This window comes from Ictalurus punctatus, chromosome 6 (assembly GCF_001660625.3).
Source record: "Ictalurus punctatus breed USDA103 chromosome 6, Coco_2.0, whole genome shotgun sequence".
NCBI classification, from domain to species: Eukaryota; Metazoa; Chordata; class Actinopteri; order Siluriformes; family Ictaluridae; genus Ictalurus; species Ictalurus punctatus.
In genome coordinates, this window is record NC_030421.2 from 3,288,216 (window position 1) to 3,307,372 (window position 19,157).

The 19,157-nt window shown below is 44.2% G+C and overlaps 1 protein-coding gene across 2 annotated transcripts; it reads left to right on the forward strand.

The window, feature by feature from the left end:
* The first annotated feature begins 11,462 nt into the window (after positions 1 to 11,462).
* On the forward strand, positions 11,463 to 19,058 carry cmss1 (cms1 ribosomal small subunit homolog). 2 transcript variants are annotated; one of them, XM_017470340.3, is made up of 9 exons: positions 11,463 to 11,570; positions 12,878 to 13,005; positions 13,395 to 13,472; positions 15,340 to 15,472; positions 15,561 to 15,620; positions 15,711 to 15,813; positions 15,926 to 16,074; positions 16,183 to 16,271; positions 18,750 to 19,058. In XM_017470340.3, exons 1-9 carry the CDS (start codon positions 11,522 to 11,524, stop codon positions 18,831 to 18,833), a joined length of 873 nt encoding a protein of 290 aa, XP_017325829.1. In that variant the 5' UTR covers positions 11,463 to 11,521; the 3' UTR covers positions 18,834 to 19,058. The 2 variants fall into 2 exon arrangements, with proteins under 2 accessions (XP_017325829.1, XP_047012272.1); XM_047156316.2 differs by having other exon boundaries at positions 15,343 to 15,472.
* The last annotated feature ends 99 nt before the right edge of the window (positions 19,059 to 19,157 follow it).

The following is a 19,157-nucleotide window of genomic DNA, read 5'->3' on the forward strand; positions in this document are numbered from 1 at the left end:
AAAAACGCATGCAGGTAAAAGCCAGATAACAGCCTCTTGTACAGTTTGTGATTGGAGTCAGACGTTCCAATAAGTTGTGGAACCCCCAGATGTGGGTATGATCTTCCCGGCAGTATTAAAAGAACAACACAGGTTTCCTTTCCTGCTCTTCCCAATGAAATCGCAATATGCTGTTACACTGTATGACATGAGTTCAAATGATTTCAGAACACTGTAGGGGGGAAATAATTACCTTACAGACCCGAAAACGCTTCCAAATCTTTCTTCTTTTTTTTTTTTCTTTAAAAAGAGGTTAAGAGGCAGGTGAAATATCAGCAAACTTGTTACTCTCCCTAGGACTGAGCGTTCTACAGAAATCAGTGCGAGGACACGTCTTCGAATCCTCAATCTAGTGACTGAGAGCCTTAGTGTGACAGCTTAGGATCTGTAGCTATCTCTTTCATTTGAGAATGGCAGTCTTCATGAGTCTATGGTAAGGAAAGCTGAACAACGGTGATGGGAGGATGGCGTGGAGGAAACCACCGCTGCAGTCCTGCATAAGCAAGTACAACGTAGGCTTTAGACGACCCACGTGACCCTTGACCTGAGGCATGGTTCAATACACATTGCTTGGCACACTTCTTTCGAAAATATTTACGCCAATAATTTTGCAGCACGAATCATTGAGTACGAAGTACGCTTACTTTATTTAAATCGGCAGCTTATTGTGCTTTTATGCATGGTAAAACAATGAGTTATTCAGTAATTACAGTGAAACTAAAGCTAAACATGTGCTCGTTGTGAGAGTGAGAGTGAGTCTGGACTCACTGACAGGTCCTAAACTCCAGCACGGAACACTTTTACATTCTGCTGTTTCGACGCTAAAGATCTCTCACTGTTAATCAGAACCGCTACCGGTAGACCCATGACGGCCGTGGGCTAGCCTGAGCGACAAATGACACAGTGCTCAGTCATTCTGCGTGCTTACACGGAGCTTGGGAAATTATTCTACTCGGCAACAAGTTCTTAATCATTTTTGATACAGCTGATACATTAGTTCACTTATATGAAAGTTCTGGACCACTCAGAGTTGCCGAAGACCACCAACAACTTTTCCACAGTATTAGGCTTGGAAAAGACGTAATAATAAAACTAAACATACTAACAATTAAGTCCTCATCTAAACTGTGACACATGGTGGTGGTAGTATAAACAGGCAACTGCCTCACAGGATCGATGACTTGCAAACTTTGTTTTGCATATAGTTCTAATATCTCAGTGGTAATATCTCAATGGTAATAGCTCAGTGGTAATATCTCAATGGTAATATCTCAATGGTAATAGCTCAATGGTAATAGCTCAATGGTAATAGCTCAGTGGTAATAGCTCAGTGGTAATAGCTCAATGGTAATAGCTCAGTGGTAATAGCTCAGTGGTAATATCTCAGTGGTAATAGCTCAGTGGTAAGAGCTCAGTGGTAATATCTCAGTGGTAATAGCTCAATGGTAATAGCTCAATGATAATAGCTCAGTGGTAATAGCTCAGTGGTAATAGCTCAGTGGTAATATCTCAGTGGTAATAGCTCAATGGTAATAGCTCAATGGTAATAGCTCAGTGGTAATATCTCAGTGGTAATAGCTCAATGGTAATAGCTCAATGGTAAGAGCTCAATGGTAATAGCTCAGTGGTAATAGCTCAATGGTAATAGCTCAATGGTAATAGCTCAGTGGTAATAGCTCAGTGGTAATAGCTCAATGGTAATAGCTCAGTGGTAATAGCTCAGTGGTAATAGCTCAGTGGTAATATCTCAGTGGTAATAGCTCAGTGGTAATACCTCAGTGGTAATAGCTCAATGGTAATAGCTCAGTGGTAATAGCTCAATGGTAATAGCTCAGTGGTAAGAGCTCAGTGGTAATATCTCAGTGGTAATAGCTCAATGGTAATAGCTCAATGATAATAGCTCAGTGGTAAGAGCTCAGTGGTAATATCGCAGTGGTAATAGCTCAGTGGTAATATCTCAGTGGTAATAGCTCAATGGTAATAGCTCAGTGGTAAGAGCTCAGTGGTAATAGCTCAATGGTAATAGCTCAGTGGTAATAGCTCAATGATAATAGCTCAGTGGTAATAGCTCAGTGGTAATAGCTCAATGGTAATAGCTCAATGGTAATAGCTCAGTGGTAATAGCTCAATGGTAATAGCTCAATGGTAATAGCTCAGTGGTAATAGCTCAGTGGTAATAGCTCAGTGGTAATATCGCAGTGGTAATAGCTCAGTGTTAATAGCTCAGTGGTTAAGACGTTGGGCTACTGATCGGAAGTTCGGAGTTCAAAGCATTTAACCCTCAATTGCTCAGATGTATAAGGATGTCTGGTTAATACATCTGCCAAATGCTATACTTGTAAACGTAAATGATGGGAGTGGTCTCTTCTAGAATGACCCTGCCCCCATCCAGAGGGCTCGCTGAAAAGTTTGAGAAATTATGCCAATCAAATGCTATGGCCTTCACATTCACCAGATAATGTATCTGAAATCCAGAAATTTTCAAAAACACTTACACACAATACGTATATCATGACTATATCTTTTAATTCAGGGCGTATGGTGGCTTACTGGTTAGTACGTTCACCTCACACCTCCAGGGTTGGGGGTTCGATTCCCGCCGCTGCCCTGTGTGTGCGGACCTGTGTGAGCACACAGGGTGGATCTGGAAGTCGAACCCCTAACCCCGGAGGTACGAGGCAAATGTGCTAACCACTAAGCCACTGTACCCCCCATTCCAGACAATATATAGTATAGTCCTCCCTCCGCCCTGTATGTGTGGAGTGCATGTTCTCCCCGTGCTGCGGGGGTTTCCTCCGGCTACTCCGGTTTCCTCCCCAAGTCCAAAGACATACATGGTAGGCGGATTGGCGTGTCCAAAGTGTCCGTAATGTATGACTATGTGTGTGAATGTCTATGTGATTGTGCCCTGCGATGGATTGGCACCCTGTCCAGGGTGTACCCCGCCTTGTGCCCGATGCTCCCTGGGATAGGCTCCAGATTCCCCGCGACCCTGTAGGATAAGCGATATAGAAAATAGATGGGTAGATGCATTCATTCGTGGATTTTCAGTAAGAGCTTTACGCTGGTCAGGGTTGCAGTGAATCTGGATCCTATCCCAAGAACACTGGGCATGACGCATGAGGCAGGAACACACTCTGGATCATGCTAGCACAAGCCATCATTTATTTATACATACACACAAACATGTATACTTAGAGTCACCAATCCACATGCAGGCATATTTTTGCAAAGAGAAACCAAAGAACTCAAGGAAACCCACAGAGAAAACAGCCCACGGTAACCCGAGCTCAGGATCAAACCCCAGAGCCTGGAAATGTAAGACTGCATCACTCTCCACAGCACAAACATGTTATTCTGAATGCATCCTTTAACACGGACTTCATAATATACACATACACTGGCATATATTAACCCCTATAGGAGCACTGAACCGAGAACTTCCTTGGAGCACCTTGGAGCATCGAGCATCTTCAGAACTGTTCGAAATACATATATTTCTCATTTTCATACTTATGAAGTAAGTTTTATTTGCGCTATCCTCAGTCTTCATGCAAGGATGGTCCTGGATCACTGTGACATATTAATAAACGCTACCGAGGTTAGGCAGCTCAGAGTCCTCATTAAGCCATGAAACAAATGCCCTTAAAAATCTACAAAGGTCTTGTCAAATCCCCACAGCCCTGATACTGAATTAAAATGGCTAATAGTAGCGTATTCCCAAAACATGTGACAGCCACAATTCCAGCGTTATCACATACACGGTGTTAGGCTGTTGGAACCGTTTCAAACTGGAGGGGGGTAGGAATGAAAGAGAAATGTGTAGGTCTGACATGAATGCTATCTGGTCTCATGAGATATCCATAGCCCTGGTCACATCTTTCAAGCACTGAATATTGATGATAATGTGGCTAATGAATGAAAGCTAATGGGATTGAAAAGATAAACAACGTTTAGGGACTGAATTGAAATTCGAATGTAGAGGTCCTGTGAGCCCTGACAGCCAAAGCCTTCCGTTGTAGGCCTTCAGACCTGTAAAAATACATTTTTTTTTTTTCTATAAATAAATAAAGAAATAAAATTAACGGGGAGACCAGCTTTCAAATCCGCAGTCAAGCGCAATCATCATGTGCCAGGGTGATTTGCCAATAGGCGCAATTATCTGTACTTATAATGGCTGTCAGGCACGAAATACAACCTTCTAGGTCTATAATAATTCCATTACATTATACGTTCAACACTGCAATCTTGCTTAGCATCGTTCAGTGATTTATGAAGAAAAGCGTGGTGATACACACAGATTTCTACATCAGACTGAACACAGTTTCCGAAAAATCGTCATTGTTTAAGGGTTACATTTCCAAATCCGAGGTTATCTATTAAATACTCTTGAAGAAGGGTTCGTTTATAACCGTTCAACAAATAGCGGGAAAGCATGAGGCGCTTCAAGCTTATTTCATGTCATGCTACATGCCTGGGCAAATGCTAATGAGCAAACTAATCAGCTTTTCTGCAGTTGGGTGAGTGACCAGTTGGTGTGCAGGTAGCCGTGAAGTCAAGGTGAGTCTGACATTCTCCGTACCGTCGATCAGTCCTCACCTTTAGGGCTGTAGAGAGTTCTCGTTGCTTTTTTAAACACTCGAGTCCTCCATGTGCCTTTCTTTCTATCTGATATTCACGCGTTTTCTCCTCTGGGAAGAGAGATGCACGGCTACAAACTGAATCGAATATGAAGAACTTTAAATGTTTATGACGTTAGTCGAACCGGTCTGTTGAAGAGACGTTTTTGTAGATGAAGCCGATCGGATTGAAATCGTACCGCACGAGCCGAATTCGCGTGCGGTGTTCCGAGTGGAGATTTTCATAGCAATCAAGGGTAGACAATTACGGTTACGGTTTTGGCGTCACAATCCGTTTCGGTCGCGGTCCGTCGCGTTCAGATTCGGATTCACAAAACACTACTGCCGGGGACTTTCAACCGGTGAGCGCTGCGAGAAGGATGATGGGAAGTGCAGCCAGGCAGAACGGAGAAAGAAAGAGAAGAGAATGCTCTGAGAGGATGAGACTTTTACGTTGCGCGTCGCCCCGTCCGGCTCCCGTCCCGTTAGATCCTCTCCTCGGCTACTGACGAGAGGAACGTCTGCACCTCGCTCATTGGATTTGCGCACAGCGAAAGTCGCGTGAGCAAATGATGCTGCTAGCACTGTTGCTAACTAACTTTTAAACTAGCGGGTTTGATGTCCCTGCAGGGTTTCGATGTCATAATTGGTATCAATTTTTGGACGGAGGATGAGGTAGGAACATTTTCGAATATCATTTTTGAAAAAAAAGAAAAAAAGATTTGACTTCAGTTCATGATGGAAAACCTTACCGGAACACAGATTTTCCAAGAAGTGCGAGCGGAGATGATCCTCAAACGATACGAGAAACCTTGGACTAGCGCGAGTCGTTTATTATATTGGGAGCAGTGGCTTCCCCGAGTGCAACAACTTCCGTTTGTATCGATGCGTTGTGTTGGCGTCCCCGGAAGTAAAGATTTCGCTCTCTTGAACACATGGCATGGGATGTTTTAAGCGATTTTCCGAATACATGGAACGCGGATGAAACATGGCTCCTGTACTGAAATGGTGCTGATTGTTATCAAAATTGAATTGGAAACCTTGCGCACGAACTCAACACAAAACCTCGCTTTGAACAAAGACGTGAAATTCCAGATTTGTCCGTTTCAAATTCCGTTTACGTTTCTCATCCCGTATTCCCCAAATCTCTCGCGCAACTCCAAAGCGGAACCGAATCATCACGAACCTGAAGGCTACTAATTTCTGCACTTATATCCGTTTTCTGATTGGCTTCTTGTATCTGATCGCTGATGTGGTACTGTTCTTTATTCCTTCGTTCCCCCGCTGACTCATTTGACCATATTGACTTTCCGTTGTGCGACGGAGGGCTGAACGATCGGATCAGGATAAGATAGAACGGAACAAAATCGGAGTTTATCTCTCATCCTATCGACGGACATCGATCCGAACTCTATGTCCGATATTAAGCTAAAGCAAACGAGCTTTACTCGGAACTTAGTAAAAAATTTAAAAGCCTTACATGGGGGAAAAAAAAACCCCTAATAATTCTGTAATCTATTTTTATTCTCCGTTTTGTTCAACCATAAGGTTCCTCTACTACAATGGCGCTTGAAAGTTTGTGAACCCTTTCGAATTTTCTCGATTTCTGCATGAATATGACCTAAAACATCATCGGATGATCACACGAGTCCTAAAAGTAGATCACGATAACCCGAATGAACAAACGAGACAAGAATATTATACTTCATCAAGTATAATCAAGCATGGTGTGACCCCCTTGTGCGGTAATAACTGTGAGTAAACGTTTGGGGTAAGTGTTGATCGGTCCTGCAGATCGACTTGGAGGAGTTTTATCCCGTCCCTCGGTACGGAACGGCTTCGACTCTGGGATGTCGGTGGGTTTCCTCACATGAACGGCTCGCTTCAGGTCCTTCCACAACATCTCTACTGGATTAAGCTCAGGACTTTGACTCGGCCGTTCCAGAACATTCACTTTATTCTTCTTTAACCGTTCTTTAGTAGGACGACTCGTGTGTTTAGGCTCGTCGTCTTGCTGCATGACCCACTTTCTCTTCAGATTCCCTCCATGAACAGACGTCCTGACATTTTCCTTTAGAATCCGCTGGTACGCTTCAGAATTCGTCGTCCCATCACGATTTCTGTCTCATTTGTCTAACTGGGTTCTCTTTGTCTATTTTTAGGACTTGTGTTAAAATCTGATTATGTTTGAAATCACATTCGTACAGAAATGCATAGAAAATTCACAGACTTTCGCGCCGCGCTGTACAGTACTTGATGCAGCTTCCATTTTCGTGGTGGACCCACTGTACATCTTGCGATTACATTTACACTGATTTCTGTCTTTGTGCTTCTTTCTACCTGGCTTTCATCCTTCTATACACATAGGGGCTAAACTCGGTCATTCTTGGTAAGAAGAAGAGAACAAATGGGACTTCTGGGAGAAAAAAAAAAGTGGGACTTCCGGACAAGGGCGTAACCATTGTATGGACATGGGGGGGGGGGGGGGGGGGTGTGTCCAAGTATGAATGTAACGTTAATGGTCAAAAACTGGAGCTGACGTTAGCCTAGCCTACTTCACGCGTGTGCAAATATCAACAACTAATTGACGTTCTTAAGAACAAACCAAGTCATGGTATGACGCCTTCTATACTAAGCTAAGGTCACCTACTATTTAAGTATCTAGTTACTGACTGTCTGAAAAAAGCTCGTATGTTCTTTTCTACACTTGGCTGCGGTCTCTGAGCTGCTAAAATATTTCAACGAACTGGCGTTGAGTATGGACGCAACCAAGTGTACAATTGTAGGGGGGGTGGGCGCACACCTATTTTCCTTACCAAATGGAAATATATTAAAAAGGAACAGACATAAATAAATAGAATCGATGAAGAAAAGACAGATCCGTCGGCAGGGTTCATTAAAGGGGGGCATAGAGAAAATATTTTCTACCGTATATTGGGGGGACAGATTGGTATTCTCCCCTAAGAATGCGTGGGTACGCCCGTGCTTCGGGATGACCGTGCATCCTAAAAACCAATCAGCTTTCAATCCAGGCTATTAAGAATGACAATAATAATAATAAGAAGAAGAATCTCTACACTGTAAAACTCATGACCGCTGGAATCAGAAGCACGGCTGACGCTACAGACACGGAACACCTGAAATGAACTTTATGCCAAGCCGTTTCCGAAGCAAACACTAGAATGAAGTGTTGTAAATTTAGGAAGGGCTTCATATTTAGCATTTGAAATTGAGCATGTTGCTGAAATAGTGGGTGGGGGGTGGGGGGGGCGGACGGGGGGGGGTGGGGTGGCATGGGGGGGCGGACGGGGGGGGTGGGGTGGCGTGGGGGCGTAAATGTGAAGGACTGAATTTAAGTAAGACGGAACTAGAGGCAGTAGACTGTAGGTATAATTTCATGCCCGTTGCCCTCCCATGCGCCCAAACTCCTCAACGGAGTGACAGAGCTGGACCGATTTGATTGAACTGGCAGCAGAAGCTAAACCTCTGTATGGAAATACCAGTGAAGTTGAGTATAAATCACCCTGCGCGGTTCTTCCTCCCCGAATCCTGTTGTTTGTCCACAGAACACTGCGGCGGCTGTTTCTAATAACCCGGTCCGACTCACGCAGATTCTATTTTTCACGCCGTCGTGTATCGGCGCAGGTTATTACGAACAATTCCGAGAAGAGAAGGAAATGAAACGGAATAAAACCGGAATAAAGGAAATGGAAGAGGATGAGCGTAATTATGGCTGAATGGGAAGGTTGGATGGGACATGGGCCACGTGTTAAAACGCTACGTTTGAAAGCAGGAGGCTTCAAAGACCTCAATTTCCTGCGTTAGAGGGCAAAGACGAGAATAAAATAAAATGAGCTTAGGCAATTTAAGGAGCAAAATGAACACGTATCAGATGCTGGCGTTGTCAAAGAAAAAGTCTGTCGATACTATCGGGGTCTCGGGTTTGAAGATATCGATTGTAATGACCCTTTTGCTGTCACTCATTGTCAATAAAGACATATCTCACCAGACCTGAGCGCCGTCTTTAATTTAACCCAGCTGCTTCACTCATCACTGCTCTTCGGGAGCATCTGAATCCTGGTGAGAAATTCTACAGGACCCCCTGAGCGGGGTCACACACCTCTGATTCACTGCGTTAACAGGAAACGGAGACACGTCTGATCCTACCATGGCTATGTCTTTGCAAGGGGGGGGAATAAAACGACACTTTCCTTATAAAAACGCACAGACGTGAGCGGCGTGTGATGGAAATCAGGGGGAAAACACGAGCTCTGAACACGCCGTGATGCTGTTGGTTGAAGGGAAGTTCGGAAGATTTTTAATTCATGCGCTAGTGATGAATAAGTAATTGGGTAAGGAGAGTGAAAGAGGGCGATACAAATGGGAGAAGGGAATTAAACATCCCTCGGTTCCAGAGACGATAGACATGAAACCGGCTCTCCAGCGCACACGGATACGGTCCTTTAGATCAGAGCTCAATGCCCCGGATTCCTAACCAGATATTTATGAAGATATCTTCAGTCTGGCGAGATCAGTTTGATCAATTCCTGCATGACAGAAAAACAACTCTGTCAGAAACAGCCTGAATGCCGCATTTGAAATACACACACGCACACACACACACACACACACACACACACACACACACACACACACACACACACACACATATCTATCTATCTATCTATCTATCTATCTATCTATATATATATATATATATATATATGTAATGCTACAGCAAAACATTTCACACATGAGGAAAAACATCTAATGCTCTAGATACTGACAGCCCTGATATATATCTGATTTAGATTTTTATTCTGCTTTTTGTTCTACCAGAAGGTTCCTCTATTACTAGGCGAATCAGAGGGAAGGCATCTTACTGTTTCTATAGAGTGTCCTGCCACCTCCACCCAGCAGCTCTTCTGCCCATAATAATAATAATAATAATAATAATAATAATAATAATAATAATAATAATAATAATTTTGGGAGGCACAGTGGATTAGTAATTAGCACATTTGCCTCATGCCTCCAGGGTTGTAGGTTCAATTCCTGCCTCTGCACTGTGTGTGTGGAGTTTGCATGTTCTCCCTGTGCTTCGGTGGTTTCCTCCACCAGTCCAGAGACATGCGCTGAGTCTGATTGGCATCTCCAAATTGTCCATAGTGTATGTGTGTGTGTGTGTGTGTGTGTGTGTGTGAGCGATTGTGCCCTGCGATGGATTGGCACCCTGTCCAGGGTGTCCCCCGCCTTGTGCCCCGAGCCCCCTGGGATAGGCTGCAGGCTCCCCGCAACCCTGTGTAGGATACGGGGTACGGAAAATGGATGGATGGATGAATAATCATTTTTTGTCGTCAGGGTCGAACAAGGCGGGCACAAGGTGAGAATACACCCTGAGTGAGATTCCAGAAGAAGAAGAAGAAGAGTAGGAGGAAAAAAGAAAGAAGAAGAAGAAGAAGGAAGAGGAAGAAGAAGAAATAATAATAATAATAATAATAATAATAAGAGGAAGAAGAAGAAGAAGAAGAAATAATAATAATAATAAGAAGAAGAAGAAGAAGAAGAAGAAGAAATAATAATAATAATAATAATAAGAAGAAGAAGAAGAAATAATAATAATGTGAGGAGGAATAATAATAAGAGGAACAAGAAGATGATATAATAATAATAAGAGGAAGAAGAAGAAATAATAATAATAATAATAATAATAATAATAATAATAAGAAGAAGAAGAAGAAGAAGAAGAAATAATAATATTGCGAGGAGAAAGAAGATGATATGAGAAGAAGAAGAAGAAGAAGAAGAAGAAGAAGAAGAAGAAGAAGAAATAATAATAATAATGTGAGGAGGAATAATAATAATAAGACCAAGAAGATGATATAATAAGAAGTAGAAGAAGAAGAAGAAGAAGAGGAAGAAGAAGAAATAATAATAATAATGATAATAATAATAAAAAGAAGAAGAAATAGCAATAAAAAGAGGAGGAATAATAATAAGAAGAATAATAAGAAGAAGATATAATAATAATAAAAGGAAGAAGAAATAATAATAATAAGAAGAAGAAGAAGAAGAAGAGGAAGAAGAAGAAATAATAATAATGAGAAGAAGAAGAAGAAGAAGAAGAAATAATAATAATAATAATAATAATAATAATAATAAGTAGAAGAAGAAGAAGAGGGGGAAGAAGAAATAATAATAATGAGAAGAAGAAGAAGAGAAGAAGAAGAAGAAGAAATAATAATAATAAGTAGAAGAGGAAGAACCAGCGTTTAGTCGGTTTGTTTTTATGAAGTATTTGATGTGAAGGTATTCAGAGTTTGAGCTGCATGTAAATGTCAGTCTTTTGAAAAGCCTCCCAACATGTTTTTTGCTCAGTGTCCCAGTCACAGATCTCCTTTTCACCACACTCCAAACAAGAGTTAAAGAAGTTAGCGCCCCCCGGTGGCGCAAATCTATGGAGAAACAGCTTGATTTTTTAAAAAACCTCCGTCTTCATGTCTGAATCCCAAATAAACCCCTTTTCAAATGATAGTGCACTACATACAGTGCAGAAATCATTACATCGTGCCGTATATAGTGCACTTCTACACGATGAACGGAGGTGTTTGGAGTTCAGCCACTAGCATCAGTAGTTTCATATCGGTAGATTCACCACAACTAAAGTCAAATCAAAGTATTCTTAAAAGCATGTCTTGATACTTTTTTCAATAGTTTTTTAATAATATGTTTTCTCTCAGACGCAGTATATATTTAGCTCTGTTTAATTTCTGTGCATAAATGTGAAATAGTTCGTCACAGTCCAGCTCTTTATTGATGTCGAAAATGCGGTTGTGAAATTCCAAGGTGTGTTTACAGAAGCCATGGGAGACGACTTAGGAGACGAGTGGTGGGCTCAAGGCGAGGATTTAGGTATGTTTTAATATAAATACATCAATTCCGACTGAAACCTATGAACTGAAGTCGTGTTTACAGGTTTTATTATCTGTACCGAGCAGAAAGCTGGCTGTTTTCTCGGTTTGCAGAGCTGTACGTAATGTCAGTTGGGAAAGCTAAGCGGTTTTCAGAGTTGAAATGTAAATAAATATGGAGCTGTTGTTGTTTGTTCTCTCTCTGTGTTCACGCTTATCACACCATGGCCACTTTTTGAAATGTATATGCGTTTATCTAGAGTTTTATACAAGAATAGGTGACGAAATTCACCAAAACATCACCACGATGCTGCTTTGAAAGCTGCACGTGTGCCGTTTAGTCGAACAGCATCATGGGAATTGGAGTTTGCTTCCGTAGCATCCTGAGGTAGCTCCATGATTATTGGCACCTTTCGAAAGGTGATAATTAGTTAATAGATCAAAACTGAAGGCAGTATATTATAGGAAAAGTATATATATGTATGTGTATATATATAATTTGTGTGTCACAATTATTGGCACCCCTATATAAACAAGCATTTGTGGACCTTCACACCCATTTGTGGACCACCACAGCCGTATGTGGACCTTCACACCCATATATGGACCATCACAGTCCCCAAAATCTATGGGAAGGAAAGCCTTCCCAGAAGAGTTGAGGTTCAGCACATGGGTGTGAATAAAATAGTGCACCTCCTTTTGCCAAGATTACTGATTTGTTCTCCGATGCTTGATCAGATTAGAGAATACAGAACAAGGAAGCTGAGCTCTTCTCCTGGACGGATTTCCAGTTTGGTTTAGATCAGGGGACTGGAAAGACCGTGTGAAAAGCTCGATTCGATGTGGATTTGTACAGCCCCCATTCCAAAAAAAGTCGGGACGCAGTGTAAAATGCAAATAAAAGCAGAACGCGATGATTTGCAAATCTCATGAACCCACACGTCATTCCCGATATAATCATCACCGCCCCCGTCCCAACTTTTCTGAGACGTGTCGCGGCCATCGGATTCCAAATCACCTTATTGTTCTTCTTAAAACGGTACATCTCCTCAGGTTCAACATTTGATATGTTTTCGATGTTCTATCGTGACTAACACACCGGTTTATGTCCTCCTTTTTACGACGCACACTCCAGTCCTATAGATGTATGATCACGCTCGCACCACACACGCTGTTTTACCCGTCCTTACAGGGAGGAATAACGACGACGATCGATTTTATAGCTCGGTGTGTGTATAAGTACGAAATACAAAGTTGCATGATGAGGAGGAGCTGTAGTTTTTGTAACGGGTTTATCGTCTTCGCCAGGTGAATCAGGTGAGGAGGACGCACGCGACACCCCGGCCGAGCCAGAAGAACCCGAGGAGAAAGCAGCAAAGAAAAGAAAACTTAAAACACAGGAGCCCGACGAAGTGAAGAGAAAGAAGACCGTACAGGTGAAAAGCCCTCTTCGGTTCACAACAATCAAAAAATAATATTATTCATTCCGCAGAGTTGTCGTAGTTACATCGCTAACAAGGCTTGACAAATGGGGGCGGAGCCAGTGTAGCTCTAGACGGCTGTAGATAGAGCACTGGGAGAATCCCAAATATTCCCCCCCGTGTTAGTACACTAATTATAATAATAATAATACACTCGGCAGTATAAAGAGCACTATATGTCCTGTATTTAGGTTTCGGTCACTTTCACCTTCACATACTGTGTAATATCAGAGATGTAGTACACATCTGTAAATAATATACTGTAGGCTCTTATCAGCTTTCAAGGTTTACGATCCTAAATGTCATTTGGAAGCCCACCATCCTGGTGTCATATTTATTTGCAGAAAGAACGCATCGTTCCAAAACAGAAAGCCCATCCAGAGGAGAAGAAAGAGGCCGGAAAGCCCAAGAAAAGACGAAAGGTAAATCCAGATGTTTTCTCTCGTCACTCGTACGTCTTCACGTGACGACGCTGTATTAGGATGTAACTTTCGAACGGCTATAACTGCGCCACGTGAGCTGTTTTTCGAATGAGAGTAATCGTGACCCGTTTACAGCTGTTTTCAGCGAGTCAGATCGTTTGACTCAGCTCACCGAGAGTCGACTCCGGGAGTCGTTCTTCCCAGACGAAGCTCGCGACGTTCTGACCGACGTTCTTTTCCGAACCGCGACCGAAATCACCGTCCGATTACCCCGACGCCGGTGGTTCGCAGACGCGCACATATAAAAAGAGCGAGCGTTCCCGTGAAGACGTCTTCCCGTTCCTCCCGAAAACCGATCGCCTCCTGCTCGGAACCGAGAGTCACGCCTCTCGCCCGTCACGCAGACGAACAGCTCGGATGCTGATGAGCGGTTTCCATGGAAGCATTCAAATGGTTATCGAAGACAGATGAAGGACCGTCGTCGTCGCCCGTATCTACAAAGCAACCGAGAGAACAAAGTGTGAGGCCGTGCTTAACGTTCACCCAGGAGAGCCAGCTCGTTCACCGGTGACAGGTCGCCAGTTTCGGCGACGAACGTGTCACGAAAAGGCTGTTATAAAAGAGCGCCGTAATAATAGCGCCGGTGAAATTGCTTTTACCTGCTGAGAGGAGCAGAGACTTGCGCGCGCGCGCGCGTGTGTGTGTGAGCGCACATTCCGTAGGTGACATGAGTGTAGGAGTGCAGATCGAACACATTCACATGTGAAGACTGCTATTGTTAGCTATTAGAGCGAAAAAGATGAAAAAGCGCTTGAGAATCCCGAGGAGGACTCGGAGGTGAAGACATCTCCATCAGAACTTCACTTTTCTGACTTCTGGTTTGTGGAAATAGTGCCCGAAGAGCGCAGTCGTGCTATCAGCCAATCACGTGGCAGTAGCACAATGCTTAAGTTCAAATTCAAGTCCAAAAGCCCCAGGTGATGCCCACATCAGAATGGGGGGGGGGGGGGGGGGGGGGGGGGCGATCTTAGTGATTGCGGCAGAGACGTTGGCGCCAGGTGGGATTTTCACGCACGTCCCCGTAGTTTAAACAGAGGTCCGGAAAACCAGACCCGTCCAGCGAGAGACAGTCCTGCAGGCGGAAACGCCTCGTCGATGAGAGAGATCTGGTTCGAGCTGACAGGAAGCAGAAAAAGCGTCTCAGAATGTACACCTTGCCAAACGGAAGCCGAAGAACACGTCAGGTTCGCGTCCCTGTCCTGTCCACCAAGAACGGGACTCTGAGGCTACAGTGGGAACAGACTGACTGACGATCGGGATAAACGTCGCCTGATCTTCGTCGTTTCGTTTTTTTTTTTTTTTCTTTCCCCCCTTCAGTTTCTATGCCTATTAAATTATACGTGCGTTTAAAATATGTATGAATGACGGATTCGTGTCCTCATTGTAATATACGATACTTCAGCGAAACAAACCAGAAAACCAATTTTGCGCTGGCGCTGGCGCTGGCGCTCCACAGCCCGGTGATTTGTACGTGCAGGAGTTTCGCAATAATTAATAATTTAACTCGAATCCGAATTGCTTTCGGAATTTTCTGGACTGGGTGGCGGTTTCGTAGTGGTTTATTTATGTCCGTTTACTGCACCTCCCTACCACCCGCATGGACATGCACTATAAAACACAAGTGATGTATTTTACCGGTAATCGGTGGCTATAAATACAGCATCACCTGACGCTGTTAGCTGTTCACTCTGCGGTGCTTTTACTTTACCGGTCCGTGATAACGATCGGTATTAAATACCGATAATAAAGCCTAGCTTTGAAGGCGTTTAGTCATGCCTTGTAACCATCGATCCGTTTCTGTCTTCAGAAGAAGACCATCACGGATGTCTTGGCGACGTCGGCGCCCGCACCCGGCTCTCCGGCTGACCTGAGGAGCCTCGTGAGGAGCCATTTCAGCGGCATACGATCCGTCATCGAACAGGAGGAGCTCGATCTGCCGGGTCAGTCATCCGCGCCCCGTCCGCCTCGGTACGGCCGCCCGGTTTACCGCCCGAAGCGTTCACGTGCGTGTTCCTCTTCTCGTTTCAGAGTCGTGTTTTCTGATGAGTAACGACCTCACGCACAGCTTGTCGTCCTTCCTCAAAGAAGGTGCGTAATACGCCAGGGCGTCCCCGGGAAGAATCCGGATCAGTTCATTCTTCAGTGGTTAAACGGTGCTTTTCATCTCTTCTCGTTTAGTTTGTCCCAAGTGGGCTAAAGTACAGAAGCAGCACACGCAGACGCGCTCGGTCGTGCTGCTCATCGTCTGTAGCTCCGCCCTCCGAACCATCGAACTCATCAAGTCAGTCGTAGCTTTTCATTCCTCTCAAGTTGTTTTAAGACGGCTTCGTTTTCGGGTTTTGCGTTAATGCGCCCCCTCCCTTTGTCTTTTTTTTTTTTTTTTTTTTTTAAAGGCAGCTGACTACATTTAAGGGCGAAGCTAAAGTGCTAAAGCTCTTCGCCAAACACATCAAAGCCGAGGATCAGATGAAGCTGCTGAGTAAAAGCGTGGCTCACATCGGTGTGGGTACTCCTGGCAGACTGAGCACGCTGATCGAGAAAGGTCAGCGCACACGCCTGCTTTAAACGTCCTTGGCATTTCGCGAGAGAGCTTTTACATTTAATTGAGTGATTTCTGTGATGATATTGAAGTAGCTGTTTTGACCTCTAGAGGGATTGAGCCTGCAGGGATTGAGATATCTTGTGCTCGACTGGAACCACAGAGACCAAAAACAGAGGCGGATGGTGGACATACCAGAGGTACGACTCACTCAGACACACACACACACACACAAAACCTTATAAAAAAAAAAAATAATAATAATAAGCATAGGTATATAAATCAGCATTTATTGAACACGTCTATGGGAATTAATATGGAGTCGTCCCCGCCCCCCCGCCCCGTAGCGCCAGAACTCACAGACACGTTCCGTACAAGTTGGTGCTTCCGGACTCCGCGGCGACTACGTACGGGTGCGATTAGTCTGTAAACCTACCCGTACGAGTCGTTCTTTCATTGGAGAGTAGTACGTCGAGAGAAGAGCGTAGACAGAGCTCCACACTCCAGCTGCGTGTAGAAATCGGAAGGATCGCGGAGAACACGGAGCCAGCGCTAGATAAATGATTAGGTAATCATAAAAATAACTAGTTTTCTGCATCACATCTAGCATTTTCTCTCTTTTTTTTCCCCCCCGTCGGTCTATCCGGGAAGGCATTCCTGCAGCTCCGTCCTTTCGCTCTGTTGATCAGCGTTCATCTTTTAAAAAAAAAAAACTGCTGCAACCCAGAAATACCCTGCATGCTTGGTTGACTTCGTGCAGTCACGTCAGTTCAGCTAGATTTCATGTGAAACCTGATCTGAGTGTGATTGAATTTCAAAGATGAAAGCACCTTTAGTAAGGTGTTGGGCCACCATGAGCTGCCAGAAGACCTTCAGTGCATCTTGGCACAGGTTCTACACATATCTGGACCTGTACCTGAGTGATGAATACCATTCTTCCTGAAGATGTAATGTTTTCACAAGAGCGCGATTATTTAACATGTCGCATGGCAGTGGAGGCGTGGCGGTTAAGGCTCTTGGTTACTGATCCGAAGGTCGGGGGTTCAAGCCCCGGCACTGCCAGGCTACCACTGTTGGGCCCTTGAGCAAGGCCTTTAACCCTGTCTGCTCCAGGGGGCGCCGTATCATAACTACCCCAGCGCTCTGATCCCAACGTCCTAACATGCTGGGGCATGCGAAGAAAAGAATGTCACTGTGCACATGTATATGTGATCGATAAAGACTCGTTGTCATTATGTCATCTCTCATAGGTGTTGAATTGCAGGCCTGCCGACCTTTACTCCATATTTTAACATTGAAGTCCAATGCAAAAAGTCTTTCTTTCCCCAGCCTAATAAAAACAAAAAAGGCAGATGAGGTATTCCGATATGAACCCGATGAAGACGACACTCCGATCAAGAGACTAGCATGTAAACAGAGATTACTGATGACCGTAATCCGATTAAAGTCATACTCGAAGTAAACACAAGTCCAGTTAAGATTCCTGTTTTAGTCGCGTTCCAGACACGTACACACCTTAATCACACTGTTAACGTCGCGTGGGAGTTTTCACCGCATCGTGCGACAGGACACGTACACGCACGGCAGCGCTCGACCATCTGACGGCAAACGAGAGCACGGCTGCGTATATAGTAGGTGAAATACACGTATTTAGGCAAGTACGCGGTTTGGGACGCAGCCCACGGCTTCAAGCGGTCGTCTATTCGCACGTACAGCACGACTAATAATTAACCGCACTCGAAATACGCTTCCGTAAAATAAAAACCGAAACACCCAGACCCGTATACGGTCCCATAACGAAGACCGACTCTACGTCGATACGTGAAATCCCGGAGGGACGGCGTGACGCGGGGACGTAACGACGCGCGCCGTTAATCGCTCTACGTTCTATAACGCGTAAAACCTGAACATGAAAGGAATACTCTAAAAGCGACTCATGTAAACGCCTTAATCAGAATATTACACGTCTTATTCAGAACAAGGCGGATGATTAGATCGTCACTGTCCGTGTCGACGTCGTCAGTGAGTGAAACGTCATTCCGGTTACGTACGTTTTCTCCGAAGTTTTCTTTCAAAGGGATCGGTCATACAGACGGAAAGCGTCATTTGCGTCCTGAGCCGAATGCAAAACGTGACGGAACAATCGATAAGCGCTTCGCCGTAGACGTTTCTAGAAGGGAGTTTCCCGACATTTTTCTCGGCGCGAGGAAACGGCATCGTTTGTAGTAATCACGCACGGCACCGACGCGGCGAACGGAGAGAGGGCCGAGATAAACGCCGGCGTGTTTCTTTCACGTCGAAGCGTACAGGACGTGCAGCGCCGGGTCTTTTTCATTGCAGCTTATTGCACCAGCCTCGAGACTATCGAACGACTCTTTTATACACGGGATCTTTGATCATGTGTCGGAGCGTGTTTCGTGTTTGTCTGAAGAAGTAGAGAGACGCTCCGGTAACGCGTTTATCTTCTGTATAACGCCACGGGAGAAGACGCAGTGCAAAAGCAAAACAGCTCATGAACTCGTTTAATGATGAGACTGACAGGAGCTGCCATGTTAAACCCTGAAATAGTATCTACTGGACACGGTCGTTCAGTTCACAAGCTCTTCTCTGCGTGTGTGTGTGTGTGTGTGTGTGTGTGTGTGTGTGTGTGTGTGTGTGTGTGTGTGTGTGTGTTACAGGTAAAAGGAGAACTTCTCAAACTTATGGAAACCAGCATCATCAAGAAGTGTCAAGAAGGAGCAGTTAAAATCGCACTGTTCTGAGCGTGTGTCTTCCCGACCACGTCCACACACACACACACACACACACACACACACACACACACACACACACCGCTGATCTGTTTTGTTTTTGTTGTTTTTTTTTTATTTATGTAAAGCTTTGTTCTGTATTTCAGTGCTGTGTTGAAGCCAGCTGTGTGTCTAGTGTAGAAGCACACACTCCACTAGAGTGCTCTAAAAATAAACTCATCTGATTGGACAAAAGAAGTGTAAGGTTGTTTCTCTTGCACAAGCATACAATCGTGTGTTTATACTCGCAGCAGGGAATACGAATTAACATAACATCCTCTTAGATGCATCCGTGTG